The 17,582-nt window shown below is 42.7% G+C and overlaps 1 protein-coding gene across 4 annotated transcripts in view; it reads right to left on the reverse strand.

Annotated features, from left to right (window-relative positions):
* The window catches only part of PLEKHM3 (pleckstrin homology domain containing M3), a 92,091-nt gene that overhangs the window by 46,611 nt on the left and 27,898 nt on the right, over positions 1-17,582 (reverse strand). For all 4 annotated transcript variants that reach the window (XM_059853300.1, XM_059853299.1, XM_059853298.1 and 1 more), the window contains 2 exons: positions 15,096-15,241; positions 10,283-10,476 (listed from right to left, as the gene is read on the reverse strand). In XM_059853300.1, the coding sequence (XP_059709283.1) occupies positions 10,283-10,476; positions 15,096-15,241 (340 nt within the window). The remainder of the gene's footprint in view (positions 1-10,282; positions 10,477-15,095; positions 15,242-17,582) is intronic.

The raw sequence follows: 17,582 nt of genomic DNA on the forward strand, positions 1-17,582 counted from the left end.
ACAGATCAAGAGAATAAGACTGCCAAATGCAATCTTTCCACAGAACATGGATTCTAAGAAATAATGAAAATACCTCTGTTTCTGATATTCCATTAGCTGTCTTAAACAACAGCCTTATACTGATAGTTTTCAAAGCTTTATGGACTGAAGGGGCTAAGACCTCTCAGTGCTGCTAAGGTGGGCAGTACAAATAATTCATAATTCCTTTTGTACTTTTGAAAAAAAATTAACATTTATTGGGGTAGGAGGAGAAGAGTTTTGCAAACAAGGCACTGACAACTGCAGATCACCCATCTTATGGCACTCTGCTGGAGCAGGACTGTGCCACTGCTCCTTCTCACCAAGCATATCCACTCTACCCAACCAATTCTCAGCTGCAATCTCACTAGGGCATTGCCATTTTCCCTTTTCAGCTCTGTAGGTTATACTAGAGCTCCTTTTTCAGGGGATTGTGTTGCAGTGGCTCTGCTGCATCACACCTTTAGAATACATTTGGCACAATGTCAAAGACCACTGGAAAACAGTCAAAATCCAGACATCAGACAACATGAGACTGGAATTGCTCATCTGCACATAGCAGACTTATTAAAAGATAAGGAGCCAACTCTGAACAGCATTTTGAAGCATTAGTGTTTTTTCAGCTCAGACAGAATTTCTTTCATTAAAATTTACCATCATTCTCCCCTGATCATACAGGCAGGCACTGAACAGCTTTGCCAGAAACTGTATTATCTGCTGATGCCCTTACAGCCCTGCTAAGGAAAACAATTAGCTAATGAAACATTTCTTGTTCAGGAAACAGCATGAATAGCCCATAATGCAAAACCTGTCAATGACTAGTATTGATGACTAACATCACACTCCCCTGCCTTCAAGGATGGCATTTTATTTCCTTATTTCCTGCAAGTTCTAACTCCTAGTAAAAAGTGTGCAGGTGAAAAGCAAACTCATGATCAGCCAAATTCCTTTGTCAGGCAAGTCTCATCCAGCACAGGCCCTGGTGACAAATCTTATCCCTATACCTGTCCCCTTCCTTAAAACATGCTGATTTGCAGCAATAGCTCTGTAGAGCTGGTATCCAGTGCACCTCCTCCCTTCCAAATGTACTTCCAGGGGAAAAAAAAGTAGGCATTACCCTGCCAGTTTTATGCAAAACATGCACATACATGCACACACATATATACACACACACACACACATACTGAGCACTCAAGGGAGGAGAGTGATTATTTCCATTGCTACAGGAACTGAGGCATAAAAAAGCCCCAGTAAGTAAGGCTGGTCCAGTTTCAGATGTGCAGTCCTTGCACAATTAAAACTGGTTCTCTGTGGTGGGCCACAGAGGAACAGCTGGGCAGCCACAGCTCACAAATGCAACAGCATTTACAGAAGTCATGAAGTAAGTGGGCCAGTCCCTGCATGATTCCCAAGAAATGCAGAGGTGGAAAACACTCCTCCAACATTTGCTCACACCACCAAAGGTGGAAACCATAGAGCCCCATGGCTGTGAAACCCTGAAATTGCCTAGAAGGAGGCAGCTCAGCCCCCACTCATATAAATGAAGTGCTTTCAGCACACCTGTGGCAAGCTGAGCAACTCTACAGAAACAGGTCTTGCTGTGCTGCATGTCTGCAATTAAGTTCATCTCCAGAAAATTCCTATTAGTCCTGTTTGGAAAGAAAAACCCAAAGCTCAACAACTACCTGAATGTAACTGGTGAAGCCACCTCCCAAAAATGTGTCTGTTCATTGCCAGTTTTTGCCAGCCTCTAGTGGGTGGGGAACAAGAGTATAACAGGCACCAAAATACCAAACCCAAACACATTTTCAAAAAAACTCATAAAATGCAAGCAAATCAGTTGGGACAGGAAATCCATACAGACCAAGCCCTCCAGTGAGCAAGAGAATGACTGATGGCCACTTTCCAACCCTTTGCTTGCCTGCACAGGTTCTCTGAGCCTAATGAGGTCATGGCTGATATAAAGCCCTTTTCAGTAGGAGCCACACAGGACTAATTCAGAGCCTCTTGCTTCCCAACAGTGCAGCCAGTAGGAAAGCAGTGTCTATGCTATCTCTGTCCCTCTGTCACCTACAACTGAAATTGTTCAAAGGAAACCAAAGTCAGTAGAGAACAGCAGGTGAGATGGGGCTCACACAAACACCACACCACGGCACTGGCATCCAGGCAAAGTACCACAAGGCATCCAGATCAACTTAAAATCACACTCATGTCCAAAAATCTCACAGAGACCCAGAGCAGGCTAAGATAATGACACTTAGGAACACTTCACTAGAAAATAGGTGTTTAGTTTCTGCACAAGGTTGCACCAGGAGCTTTGAGTATGCTTAGATTAATACAAGGCCTTGACACAAAAAGACCAAAACATGCCTGAATATTACTTTTCCCCTAATATAAAAGTCTTTTATACACAACAAATGAGAAATCTCTAATTAGCATTTGAAAGTAAAATAAAATATGTCACTTTTGTAAATCTTTTGATTGATGTGGTACAACTAACTAGATTTTTTTTTTAATTGGTCAATTAAGAGCATTCAATAAACGGTGGCCTTTCAGCCAAATCTTAACACAGAAAAGAAACTGGAATGAACCAGACAGAGGTCAAATGCGAGATGTTAAGACTCATCACAATAAAAACTCAAACCTCTGCAGCTTCAGAATGTGACCTGTGACCCTTGAGAGGCAAATGGTATCAAGTGCACGTCCCACTAAAAGCACCTCCTAAGCTTTCCCAGCTTGGAAACTCCCGGACCAGTTTCACCACTGATGAGTCACAGGACTGCTGTGCTGTAAACCCTGGCTACCAGTCACGGTTTAACCTCAAATGAACAAACCAAGTTCAATGCTAGCCAGCCTCTAGCTTTGCCAGTTACTGTGAACAATAAAAACTAAAGTCCTCTTGGTTAAAGGTCTCTAAATTGCTTTATTGTTATGTCCTAGATATAAACACAATCAATACAAGCAGAAAAGAAACACATCATCCAGGACTTTTTGATCCGACTAAAAGAAAGAAATGAGCATTCTCAATTTCTGATTATTACTCTTCTTTGCTTGATACTTTGTAATCTGAAGTACAACCTTCAGGCAAGACAGAAATTTCATCTGTTCCTTCTAGGATGATCTTATCAGGTAAGTATTTGCACAAACAAAGGTTATCTTCTAGTGTCCTCCTGCAAACAGAACCACTGATAAGAGTTTGCTTTTTGCATTTGGATAAAGTGTGTAGTCATGGTGCTTTGTTAGCACTAAGTAATTGCTCTGCATTTAAAGCCTGTTTATCACCAGCCTAGGTAATTTTTCTTCAATGGGTTAAATACCCTGACAGCTCTGCTAAAGCTAAAACCAATTAATCTGCCTATGCCTGACACTATAACCAAAGTACAAACGTGATAAGCAGGGGGATCTCTTCTTTTTATGGTGCAACCAAAAGAAATCAAGTTAGGTGGCAGGTGGGCACAACCAAGTCTCCTTTATACCAAAAAGCCTCTTAAAACCTAGGATGTGAGGGGGAAGGTAGGGAAGGTGGCACCAGGGTTTCATGTGCCAGCCAGGAGCGTGTGGTTTGACGGGGCTGAGAGCTGTATGCCTGAGCTGTGACTCACAGGGGACGCAGATGACCCGGTCCAGCACAGCACAGCACAGCGTTCAGCCTCCCCTCCACCCCTGGGCAGGAAGCTGCTACACCCACAGCTGGCACAGCACCAGGGTACCAAGTCCTCGTGCAGCACAGCTCATAGCCTGGCACTGCAACCTACACCTTTGGAGCTTTGCAGCACGCTGCACAGCAAAGCAGCTGAAGGCCAGCACAGGCTGCTGAGCACTGCTCCCGTGGGTTTCTGGCCCTGAACAAGGGCCAAGAGCCCTCTGGTCCTCACCCTGCAGCCACGTGTGAGGCAGACGGGCAGGACCTGGGTGCAGTCTGATCTCACTGAGAGCAGCTCCAATTTTTCAGACTTGCTGTTCGGTTCTGAAAGTACAGAGGGGTATCAGTGAGTTGCTAGTTATTTCAAATACACGTGGCAAGGAAAATAACACTTCTTGCTGGGTTTTCTCTTGCAATTCATTTGATATGGACATTGTCAATTCAAGGTAGAGAACGGCATCAAAAGTGAGGGGGAAGGCAGGATTTTTTCCAGTGTTGCTAATTCTTATGGCTTTCTTCAAGCTTTTGATTTTGTATTTCCTTGGAAGTCTTAGCTCCTGTAACTTTGCTGGGAGAGTAGAACCCAAACTTCCCAGACAACTAAAGTTACTCAGAAAAGTAGGGCTTTGGGAACTTAGTGATTCTAAAGTCAAAAGGTAAAAATAAATGAATGAATTTTAACCAAACCAAAACACTACTTATTCATTTAGTTCTTGTGGCATTATACCAGATTTTTTTTTCTAATTCTATGAGCTTATGCAAAACAGCTTTGTGAATCATTTTGCATTCATGAGGCATGAACACTTCTGATTATGTTCTGGGAACAGTCACTCCCACATATCTTCAGCCCACACTAAGTGCTAGATTTATTAGCAAGCATGTCCAGGTAAGGTATTATTTTATATTGTTATGAAATTCCCCACGAGCACCCCTATGTTAAAACAGTTACTCTTATCATCCATCAGCAATCCTGAACCAGTTTATAAACTTCCTACTAAAATGCAGTACACTAACTATCTCCCTCTCCTTTGTGGTTCCTTGAGCAAGGTTATGGTAACATTGTGAAAGACAAGAATTACTACAGATCTAACTCATGAATCAAGTAGCACTGTTACTAAAAGCAGAACAGAGAATGAGAGACATAGTTTCATTTTGAAATCAAAATAATTTAGAGTCCCCAATTAACTTGAAATTAAGAATAAGAAAACAGTCTCTGCTTTTGTCAGGCACTCTAGAACCTTTGCACTTTACTGCTGGAAGTTCTGATATAAAAATACAGGGATAAAAATGGCACAAGTCATCTTTAACATGGTGTCCACATGTAACAGGAACTTGTTTTTAAATCATTGGTTTTTTGAAAGCAACCTGGTCTCACAAGGTGAATGGAAATTACCACTGTGAAAGTGATGTAATATCACTCATCTCTTTGACAAGGAGATACAGGTGTGCGCTCCAGACCGTAAAACGCTAACAAGAACTGAAAGACCCACCTGTCTTCTGGAAGACTTACCATGGAAAGCTCTGGCAGGTCCCTCAGCTGGAGGCTTACCATGGTAAAGCATCAGCTTGTGCTTTTGACCTTCCCTTGACATGAACAGACAGCACCACTGCCTCCACCCTGGCTGCTCTGGCGTACATCTCAATGTTCAGCTGTTTGTTACCTCTAGTTGAAATGAAAGCTCAAATTCCACCTAACACCATCCCCTCAGTTTTAGGCAAACACTTTTTAAGATGCTAATTTGCAAGATCCTGCATGCACGGTTACCTCTTCCAAAAGAGAAGAGAGTTGAAGCAAAGAGGTGAAGGCAGTCTGTTTGTATCAGCTCCATCAACTGGCAATTTTATTTCAGCTACTGCAATGACTAAAGGCATGCAGGATCTAAATAAAACAACAAATGCCTTCTAATGCAACAAAGTGCATACTTCTCTGCACTTATTTTCTCACCTTTTCTCACTTTGGGTTGTTGTTTGGTCTTAACATTTGTTCCTCTAAGGATATGTTGATATACTCTTTGAATGATTTTCTCTCTCACCCTCTTTACAACCAGCCATGCAACAAATTTTCTTCTTCTGTTGGTCTTGCCATTATCTCAGAGCCCCGAAACCAAATCCTTCTGTTTCTTCCCTGCTCAAACTTTCTTTTTGCAGTTTACTGCTTTCAGAATCTGTATCTTTGTTCTCCTGCTTTGGAATTTTCCACTCCCCAAATGGCCTCAACATTGCAAAGAAAATGGAGAGTCTCCTTTGACAGACTGGAGATGACTTAATGACCTTCTGTTGTCCTTGGTCTGAAAGATGGCATAGCCCCAGCTTCACATACATGAGGTATTTGGAGGTATAGTGATTGCATTAGATCAATCAGTATTCCTGTGATGTGTTTAGACAGGTTCCCCAATTGCCACACAAATATTTTGAAAGTCATCTATTCCTGTGTCAGAAGTGTTATGTCTAAGGCCTCGGTGTAGGAAGTGACAGGACTCCATTGTTCAGCATAACTGAATCTGGGCTTGTTCCACCCCGTGCTGACAGAGCAGCAGGCTCAGCCAAGACCACACGTCTGCAGCACTCGAGGGGTGCCTTTAACCTCCTGCTGCTATACAGGAAGACCAAATTGGAGCCTGCTAAGTGATGCATCTAGCACTGCAGTTTTGCTGGGGTAAAACTGATGTACTGCTGCTCTGGAAATGACAGACAAATGGTATCAGACCAAGATGAGTAACAAGAGTGAAGTTTCTCCATATAGATTCTCATCTCCATTCAGATTTACTTGCAGAACCAGGGCACTACAACAAGCACTAATGCACAGGGGAATGTGCTGCAAATCATTTACCTTGTGTCACTGCCATCTGTCTAAAGTATCTGGGCTGGCAGCACCTGAACTGCAAGTTTAGATGTACAGCTGAGAGAGCAGAGAGCCCAGAGGGCTAACCAGATGGAGCTCCAAGGCTGGCCTAGGTTACTCTGCCCTACAATAAATATGCAGGCATTTGAACATTACCCCAAAAATCATTCTGCCAGTTCCTTGACTTGATTTCAATCATGACAAGACCAAAGCAAACCCGGAACAGAACTTGCATCATTCAGCACAGTTTCATAGAATATCCTAATTATTTAATGGACTCAGAGATTATGTTTCCTTCCTAGCCATCCATTTTATTGACTCCACGTTGGTTTGTCTGGGCCATTCATTCCCTATCTGCAGGAGGTGGTGGGATCTGTACAGCTCCCCTTGCACTAGTTGTATGTTGGCTCCAGGTTTCAGTCCTGTATGCCTCTGCCTGAACAGCATCCACACAAGCAAGGCAACAAAAACAAGCAAGAACTTGCTCAGTAAAGACATTTTAGTCAAATGATATGTTGCAATACTGACTGTTACAGCTAACTAGGCATAACAACATCCCTTGTAAAACAGGGAGCTCAGCAACAGGCTGGGAATCTCATCTGGCTAATATCAGAGGAACGCTGCTCATACGTGCTGGTGGAGGGCCTTATTTCACCCCCAGACAAGTCCATGTTCCTTATTTTTTTCCCCCCTGCAAATATAAAAGTGTAGAATCCAGTGGAGCAATAGGTGAGAATAAATCACTATAACTGACAAAGACCATTTTTACTGTGAGCCTTCAAGCTACTATAATTAAGGATTTCTTCTGTCTTTTCCTTCCTTCCTTCTTTTCTTCCTTTCTTTCTACTTTGCCACTTGCATCTTCAAGGTTCACAATGTGGTTTCAGTCCTGAGTTCCCTGCTAGATGCCAAGTTTCAAAGTTCTCAAAGTACCTATCTAGGCACACCAAACATTATAAATAACATTTCCACATTTAAGCTAACTGGATCCTGAGCTAACCTGGTTTATAGCCATCTGGAATTCTTCAGAAAAAAGTGACTGTAAGCATTGTAAACAGTTTTGTCTTCACAGAGGACACCAAGAGTTTCCAACTTCATTGCCATCTTCATTTTGTGATCTGGGCTGAAGAGCAAGGTATAGATTTAAAGTAGATGATAATGCAAATAGTATTAATAAAAGAAACCCCAGAGTGATCTGCCTTTCCCTAATAAGGCAGGCTCTATCAGTGTCCCAGAGGCAGCAAGGTGCCAATACAATTAATCAGTCTGTTTTTAGTTCTCTGCAGACAGCAATATTAACAGTTTGTTTCAGTCTGTTTATATGGGCCTGACAGGTCTTCAAGATGCTGTGTTCACTCTCTGGTGATTAATAGTCATTCACATACTAAGGTGAAGACCAAGCAGCAAAAGAATGTTTTTAGAGGAGGACAGATAACTGGATTCTCTCTCTCCATCTTTCCCTTTTAATTAGGAAACAGTACTAAATTTAGGAATGCTGTCTCACCATATTGTTTAAACTCCTCCTTTTCTTGCAACTTGCCCCTGGGATGAGCCAAAGGAAAATTTAAAATCACATATTTTCTTTGCTTACTTTTCAGCTGTGCTCTATAAAGTCCTCACATTGGTAGTGAACATCTGCACACTGGGATCCTAGATGAAGGCAGCAAAGCCATTCGGAGCATTTTGTGCAAGGAATAAATCCTTATGGGAAAAGAACTTCCTTCTTCTCCTCTCTGCACACCTCTTAGGTGACATCTGAGGGAACAACTGAGCACCAAAATCACCTCAATGGAGACTTCACAAACCAAGAAGGAGCCAGACTCTAAGGTGTGTATTGCACATTCCTTCGGGGGCTTTTACACTTGTAGCAAGTCCTATCGAACTGGAGATGCTTCCCCAGTACAAAACCAAACCTTTCTTGGGCTGGGGCCCTTCTCTTCACCACACAGCTTTAATTGGAGATGGTGTGAAGAATAAGAAAAAGGAGCATCAGAAGCATTGTTTCCCATTTCTCCTTCTAGACCTTTCATTTTGACACAGGGATGTCTTCTCGCTCCTCTCTGTTCCAAAAGAGCACGCTCACATTTCTCTGATAAATTTTGTCCACTCTCTCTTCTATTTCCTTAGCAATTGTCATCTCTCCATTTTGGAGGCAGATTTTGGGTTATTCCTCTTTTGTCCTGATTTCTTCATTAACATAATTTCCTGAGATTTCTTCCTTGTTTGAAACTCCTCCTGGCTTTCCCTCATCTCTTTTTTTTACCTCTAGTCAATTGATTGCTATGCTAGCCCTCCTTTGAACTCTCTTCTTTTACTGTCTTACCCAAGTCCATTGAATTCCTTGCCTCCTTCTGCCTATTTTAATAAGAGAATTACTTTTTTCAATACTAATCAGAAAGCATAATTTTCTTTCTTCTACTTTTTCTGAACAACCTTCAAAAAATCTTTTTTTCCCTTCAGTTTTTATTGAAGAGGATGGCATGGAAAACCAGCTCTACAAGAAAATGCCATCCTCTGGAAGAAAAGAAAACCATCCTAATTTTTAAAATGCTGTAAGCTGCCCTAGCAAATAATAGGAATTGAGCAGTAACACACAAAAACTTATTAACCCACAGTGCAATGCTCTCCATAAACCTGTTGCTGTATCCTTCTAATTGTTCTAGGTAGTTCATCAAAGCAATGACACAGGTTATGTACCCAACAGCAGACCAGCTTTCCTTACCTGGGATAAAGACACCAGTGCAGCCTCCTCTCCCCTCCAAAGAATTCAGGTCCCTAGAACACCATGTTCAAAGTACAGTCACTGATGTCATCTGCTTCCTTGCCCTTTGGCAGCTCACAATTTCAAAGCAGTGGCTTTCCTACTTGAAGTCTTGTCTTAAAAACTGGGGTACACAAATGCTTACAGATCCATCAGGTCAGCTGCATGTGCCCAGAGCCACTCACTTCACAGTATGGCACAGGCAGACACATCTTGCCATGTCTTTTGGAGATCCACACCAAGAACTACTTGGCCTTTTTAAGATCACAACAGTGGCTTGACAGCTTTAAGAAAATTGCTCATTTTTAACTTGTTAGAAAAATGCAGTAGCAGCTGAATGGATTAAGATACAGCACTTCTAAAATGAAGTTCACCTTTTATAAAACTCCTGTTTTCACACAGCAAACTCAATATGAAACACCTTTTGCTGTGCTGTGACCATGTATTTGTGACCATGTATAAACGAAACATTCAGTGCAGCCATCTCAGGGATACTGGCTGAGCAAGAGACCAGCATGAATCATGTGCTGGCTCAGCTGCCAGGGGACTATATCTGACCTCTGCCTTTGGCTGAGATCATGCCCAGGGGAGAGCAGAAGTGCTGGAATGGTGGTTGACTCTGGCCCCCCTCATGCTTGGCCACACTGTGAGGTGTTTCAAAGGTCCCAGCAGTGGCTACCTCACTGTGATGCCATGGCAGGGGGCATGAGGTAGCAGATCTGACTGCAAATACACACAGCCAGAAAGCCTGAGGAGGAGTAAAAGATGCTCACCACAATGTGCGATGCCCCGGGGCTAACAGCTGTCAAGAACAACTTCAGATATTCAGACCCTAAAACATCATTTTCCTTGGCAGAGGATAACCCAGCTTCCCAGGGAAGCCAGATACACCACAACATCTTTCTAAATGGGTAATGCCTTCAGAACCAGAGTGTGAGAGAAAACAAAACAGGCAGCAGAAGAGGTGACACGCCAAGGAAGCTCCATCCTTGTGCTGCAGGCTGGCTGTGGCTCTTACCTTCTACGCAGATCCTCAGCCACTGCTGCCCTGCAGCTGAACAAGTAGGCTCGCAGGGATTTCAGCTGCTGCCTCAGGCGGACAACAGTTGCCAGAGGTTCAACATGACTGTACAACATGGGATTTTCCTGCTGGATATCAATTAATGGCTCCTCATAAACATATTCCAGGAACTCTTTGGCTTGCTTTGACACCTAAAAAATAAAGCAGTTTAGTTAGGCTTTTCTATAAACTCTTTTTAAGCAGATCTCCCCCTCTGTGATCTGTCAGCTATTCTACACATCTGAAAACTTAGTCTGTTACCCGTTAAAAATGGAGACAGAGTTGAGAGAGATCCAGCTCTCTCTGCTTATAGCCAAGTCAAACTTCACCAAGCCCTTCAAAACTGAATGTATGAGATAGCTATTTACCCAAAGTACAGTGATATCTGCAGTCACATATGCTTTTGCTGCACAGTAACATAGCTTACTAGATTTTTTTTAAGTCTAAAATCTGAATAACCAGTTTCTTCCCTGCTAATATTTTTCTGTTTGTTCACTGCTTTCTTTTTTGCACAACAAGGCAAGTTGTTGTGCTTTTTAAAATACAGATAAATAAAACTGATTCTTATTGGTATTACTCCCAAAGTTCCATCTGCAGTAAGTTTTTCATGCATTTTTCATGATAGTGCCCTGTTTTATCTCCACCTGCAAAAAGCTACTGTAATCTCAATAAATGAACGGGACTCTTGTTCCTTAAGTGAAAAGGCCAAATCCCTCTCATTCCTGATTTCTGCATTTTATCACAGCTGGAAAAGAGAAGATGGTATTACATGAAATGAGCTGCAAATCACCTGAAGCTCTGCTAAAGAAATATTACTGGTTCCACGATTCAATTAGTCCTCCTGGACCCCTAAGTCAATGTTTACACTGAGACAAGGGAGGGATGAGTTAGGCTAACAAAAGTAGAAAGGGCACACATGCTACAGCCTCTTGAGATTTAGGAAGTTATTTTCCCTTCTGGGGCTGTAGGTAAGAACAGTACACATCCTTATAATAGCACCACTTATAAACAGCACCACTTCCAAAACCAGCACGAGTAGCTAGCTACTGACAGGGGAAGCTAGCCCCAGATGTAACCTTTCACAACATTTAATACAAATCTAACAAATATGCCAAGGCCAGCTTTCCACCAGTAACTACACAGATAACAAGATGTGCCATTTTAAATATAGCAGACCAGAACTCCACAGGTTTCCCAGCCCCTGAAGCTGTATTAAATATCCCACCTATTTACATTAAACACCCCACTAATTTCTTTTTTTTTTCTTAATATCCTGCTTGTACAAAGAACTGTGACATCTGAGTGGAATCAGAGCTAACATTGCAACACAAGCACCTCAGATTTTGTAGAACAAAATTCTATAAACTCCAAATGTATTAAGTTTTTTAACACTAGCAACATTGATATTTTATTATGCTTATTGCAATGCATTAAAAAACCTCAGGTAAACAACCTGCTGTTACAATCATTAGCCAATGACTGCCATATCTCAGCAATCCCTTGGCAACTTCTGTTCTATAGTAATTATTAGTCCTCTTCCACCAATGAGCAAATTAAAGCATGTATTCCATGATTCCTGAGGAGGTGTGTGAATGCCTGTGTGACCAGCCCCTCCCACCAGCAGGATCAGGTGCTCACTTCTTTGTCTATCTCCTTGCTTTAAGCCTCTGTCGAGGTGATGGGCTCCTCATCCACCTGCCCTGCTGTCTTGGGAATGGGAGGTGGTTCCTGTCCAAATACTGCACTCACACCTGTGCACACCTGAACCCCAGGCTGGGCATCTCTCCTGAAGCATCAGGAGCACAGAAACAAAGAGATGCCACAACTGAGGTCCCTTGAGTGACTCTGCCATATGCATGCACTATGGTGGTGCTGCATGGTCTGAATGCAGCCCTTAAGGAGAGAAGGGCAAAGCAAACCTTTGCCTCTCCTTGCCAATAAAATGCACCCAGGAAGTGCTGATTGCAGGAAAAGCAGCTTTGCCCAGCATCACTGGCTGGCAGATAAGAGTCAGTCCACTCTGCATGGCTGACACAGGCACACACATCTTGTAAAACATTAACACACATTGCCAAACACAGCAGTGTTACAAGAGGCTGAAACACAGTCTTGAAACAGGAAGGGTTGGGCAGTCACAGTAATTCAATATTTTAGTATACATCCTTGCATACTCACAGTCCCCCAGTTTTACTGGGCTGTAAAACAATCCTATTAAATCCGCCAGGAGTGAGAAGATGCAAAGTGCAACAGGGTTTCAGCTTTAAATGTCATAAAAGGATGGATGCTAACATTTCCAGACCTTTCCCTTCTAAAGCCTGCAAACTTACAGTTCAAAATTCAATTTTCTATAAGTCAGCTTCTCCTGAAACCTTCTGGCACAGGGAGTTCATTTCCTACTGTGTTTGTCTGGCATTTTGTGCAGGCTGAAAGCCACCTGAAACAAACTGCAATATTCAGTGGGCTTTGCATGCAAACAGGGAAAACACTTGGCCTAAGCAAAAGGAAGAAAGAGTGTTCCCAAAACTGCCTCTTTTCTATTGCCTTCACACAAACACATGAAAAATACAAATATGAAAACAGTAGGAGACATGGGGGAAAAAGCAAACCTGGGAACTGAGGTGCAGCTTTGGTTTGACAGAAGAAACATGTCTAACTGCCAGGTCCTTTCAAAGAGCTTCTACTGTAGCCAAGAAGATTTCTCTTTTCCTACCCATGTGCTACCAGATGTTAAGTGCATTGTTGCTTTTCAGGATCCTGGGTATGGGAAGAGACAGCTCTAGAGAGGTTCATTCTTTCTGATTTTCATGACCTGTCTTGCCAAAAGCAGACAAGAACCTCTCAATTTCCAAACTTAACTGATGCCACAGCTTATTTTACAGCTTCTGAGCTCATGCAGCATAAAAAGAGAACCATGTACATTTACACTGTAAAAGCTCATGTCCTACAGTACTTTTTGATGCCTGCTTTACCAGAAACAGGACAGACTCCAGAAACACCTGAGGAGGTGAGGAATAGGTGGCAGTGGAAAAGAATGCAGGTTTGCAAACTCTTCATTCAATTTTGCTTCCAATTAGGCGGACTGACAGACACATTTCAGACTGTGTAAAACAAAGAAGCTTTGGAGCCCTGTCTCAGTCCTGACCATCAAATGTGGCATGTGCTTATTTCCTGCAGGACCTCTTTGGGCTGTGCAGCCAGAAGGACAGTCAGGAGCACGTCCCCCTCTGCAGAAGCTCCACTTTCAGAGAGTGTTGTGCTACCTACAAGGGGCAGGGCAGTGTGCTTACCTTCACCTTCCCTCCCTGCCTTAGTTCCTGCTCTAATAGTTGGGGATGATGTTGGTTTTTCCTACCTGAGGGGTTGTGTTCCTTTCTTAAATTCACCTCTCTGAGCACTTTCACACAAAGACAGGTAAAGCAGCTGCACAGAATTTGCTTCTGTTCCCAAGGCACCTCATACCTGCTCTGTCTACAAAAAGTGCAAAATGAAATTTCTCACTATTACAGTGAGATGACAATAGCTTAAGTTTTCAATGAATGCTAAAGCTTTTAAGTCCTGCTTCTTTTTGTGCCTCAGCTGCCTGTACCACAGGAAACAGACTGGAGCAGTTTTTATGCTGCAGGTTTAGAAAAAAACCCAGCTAATTTTCTTGGCAGTATTACTGACAGCTTGATATGAGGTCTTTGCCCTACCATCCACTAGCCCCATATCAGGGCTGCTTATACTACCATGTGGTAGCAAGTTTAGTCCTTGGTAAAAGCATCCAAAAAAAGAACTTTTAAATATTCCTAACTTCTAGGCATAGGAGGGCTTTTTCTCTCCACACCTTGGAGCTTTGCAACTTTGAAGAATCTTGCATTTCACAGAGCAAGACTATAATTTTCCTGATAGCAGGCTCTGGCTACCTTTTAATAATCTCCCCATCTGACAAATTTTCTTCAAGAGACCTGCTTTTCCCCTAATAGGGCATTTACTGGTTATTTTTTTCCTTTTCAAATAGCACATAATAATAATATTTGCAGACACAAAACATCAAACAGCCTCTGCTGCTAGGTCTGAAGCTCTAGCACGGTCTGGATTACTTATGAGTTTGTTATTCTTTCAGCATATACTGCTTGAGATGGCAAAACAACACTGTTACTGTGTTTGCTGGTATAATGCTTTGAGGCATGTAATCAGTGCCCCTATCTAGCAACCAGCCACCAAGGCAGCAGCAAATAGCAGATTATAAAAGTTTTAGGAAAGCTCTTATGTGGCAAGTGAACAACTGTAGAATTTTCTTGTTATGTTACTTTCATCTGTTTGGTTCATTCAAGTGCTGCAGCAATGTCCTTCCAGTGTCCTCCAGAGACAGGACATACTGGGCCTCACAAACATTGCATTTGGTAAGACAGTTTCCTATAGGTATTTCCACAATTTAGCATCCATCAGTAAACTGTGCCAATCCACAGTCCCTGGTGGTCATGAAACAGGAACTCCTCAAGGCTCCAGTAAGTGCAAGAATTAAACAGTGTTGTGGGCTACCTCTCCCTGTCCCTTGAACAGCCAGATAAGCAATGATGAAAAAGATGCCACCAAGAAGGAGGAGCATGGCTGCTCCTGTGGAGGAACACCTCAGATCTGGCCAAGGAAACTGTGATGAAAACATTTCTTGTGGAGAGAGAGAGGCTCATTTTGCCAAGAGGGAGAAAGGCAACAGTATCAGCAGTCAATGTCTGCAGCCTTCAGCAATTCAATTCACTGCTAGCACTCCAGCCTGCAGGGAGATTACCTTGTATTTGGAAGTGTCCCAGTTATGAACCAGCCGTGCAGGGATAAGGAAGTTGTCATCCACATGGCAGGTGCTGCAGTAATACCATCCACTGTAGCTGCACACCTTGGCTTTCCCATTGGACAAACCTATGGAGCGCTGACAGCCTAGAGAAAAGAGAGGAGCAAAAGTCTGGGTTTGTACACCAAGCCAGAGATACACATTCAGGATGGACTCAGAAAAGTATTCCTCCATCTGAGATCCTTTTAATATTTTAGTTATTTTACCCTAGAGACATTTCTCATTCCATAAAAAAATTGAGAAATAAATACCAGTATTCTTGGACTAGCACTGAAAAAGCACTTGGGTGTCTGTGACAGAGTTCAAACAGCAGTCAAAAGATACTTAGCACTTCTCAAAGAAGGCTTGCTTGTGAGATGCTGGGCATTTAAAAGCCATGGCAATCTAAAAACCACTGCCTGAAGCTTAGACAGGCCACATTCTACTGTATGCTTGCTCCAGAGAGCTCCCATTTTCCCCACAAGAGAATGGGCCAGCACTGCCTGCCTGCAGGAGTGCAAGCCAGCTCCTGCTGACAGCCAGAAGGGATGCTGACTTGGCAGGTAAGACTCAGCCACAGAATTAGCACAGCCTAGGCAAACCACAGTCAGATCATGAATAATAACTGAGCAGCAGTCACACTGAGAATGAGTAGTTCTTGACTAGCAGTAGTGACACAGCTCAGCTCCCAGCAGGGTTTTTTTCCCTTACAATTGCATTACTCTGTGTCTTACAAGGTCTGAGGTCTGCCTGACACTTTTTTCACAGCTAGATCCCTTGCCTCTTCCCATGCCCTCTTGCATGGAGTCCCTGGGGAAAAACAATGTATTCAAAAGCTGCTGCTTTAGTTGGAAAGAACTAATGCAGAGATCTCCTTCACCTGACCACCTGTTTTCACAAAACACATAAAAACTCAACATACTTGACACTTCTGTCTTTCAATAGTGACTAAAATGAGCCAAAAGGTTCATATGATATTAGAGGGGATGGCTGAGGACAGACAGCACACTCACATTAAACAACCTGCTCAGGAAATGAGGCTAAAAATGTTTGGGTAAGGTACATCAAGATGTCTGTGCTTGTTAACAACACCTCTAGACACAGCTCACATGACAGAATTTCTGCTTGTCCTTCAAATGCCAGTGTCCCCACATGACACTTACAGTTTCAGCCAGAGCACCAGAGCTCCACTCTGGCACGTGCTGTATGCTCAGATGGTCTCTGCTGCAGCTGGTTAGAAATACTGAGAAGCAGAATCTTTGTTCATCACTTTTACTGCAAAAGCATTGGTTAAACAGAGTTTTTCAGATAGAAGTCAACTGACCAATTGCTTTTGTCAATATAATTAATTTCATTAAGTGTAATTATGTGACTTCTCCAGCTGAAAGCATCTTTTCTCCCCAGCAGAAGTTACATTGATTTGAGGAAAGATTACAGGTCAGCTATTCTAGGCATAAACTGAGCTCCTCCTTTCCCACATCAAATGATGTCACCATGTCCCCCTCTGCTTGAATAAAAATCATTAGAATAACCTAACCAACACACTTAGCTCATTTCTGCCTCTTTCACACTCCAGAGCCATTTGGCCACTGATTCTCTGCAATACACACTACCAAGTGAATCAGTATGAGACATGTCCTGTTTCCATCTCCTTCTTCCCCTGCCCTCTTGGAAGAAGTAAACATATAAACTGGTCAGCTGACAAAATAGATAATTATGTTCATATCTTCTCTTTTACTCTTCATAAGACCAGAGCACAAGTATTAATGAGCTCTAGTGGTAAAGCTGTGTCTGAATGCAAACAGTCTCCCAAGTCAATGTCATTGAAACCTTCCAAACATTCCCCACTACCCAACACTTACTTGTCTGGGGATGAGGATGGGACAGGACATACTGACTTCACCTAACCAGCACCATGCATTCCACTGGCTGCTACCTTGTCTTAATGCCCTACCTCCTGTCTGTTAGACTGAAGGGAAGAATAAGCAAAAGTCCAATTTGAACTGCCAAAATTCTAGATTAAAACATTTGCAGTTGAGAATTAACCACTTTAGGCCTAATTTCTTGCAGCCTCCTAGAGCCAGAAACTCATTCCAGTCCATGGAGACAGTTTTCTCAGGAGAGGAGTGACAAAGCACAGAAATACTGGGGGGCTTCTCTCCTCTTCCCTATATCCAACCCCTAAGAACTGAAGTCTCCTCTCAGGGTGAGGAGAGTCTCAGCAAGCAATCTTAGATGCCCTTCATGTTCAGAAAGGGCGGTTTTATGAAGAGGGGGAAGTGGAAGAAATTTGCACCCAAGCAGTATGCATTGCTTTCTCCCTTGTTACAACCCTTTCCTGAGCCTGCATTTCCTCTTTACACCTAATATTTTTCATTCCTCTTCATATCCTCAAGAAAATATGTTCTGCAAAGCTACATAACAGTTGTGTAGCTGGGGTTTGTTAGA

Source organism: Haemorhous mexicanus, chromosome 8 (assembly GCF_027477595.1).
Source record: "Haemorhous mexicanus isolate bHaeMex1 chromosome 8, bHaeMex1.pri, whole genome shotgun sequence".
Taxonomy (NCBI): domain Eukaryota; kingdom Metazoa; phylum Chordata; class Aves; order Passeriformes; family Fringillidae; genus Haemorhous; species Haemorhous mexicanus.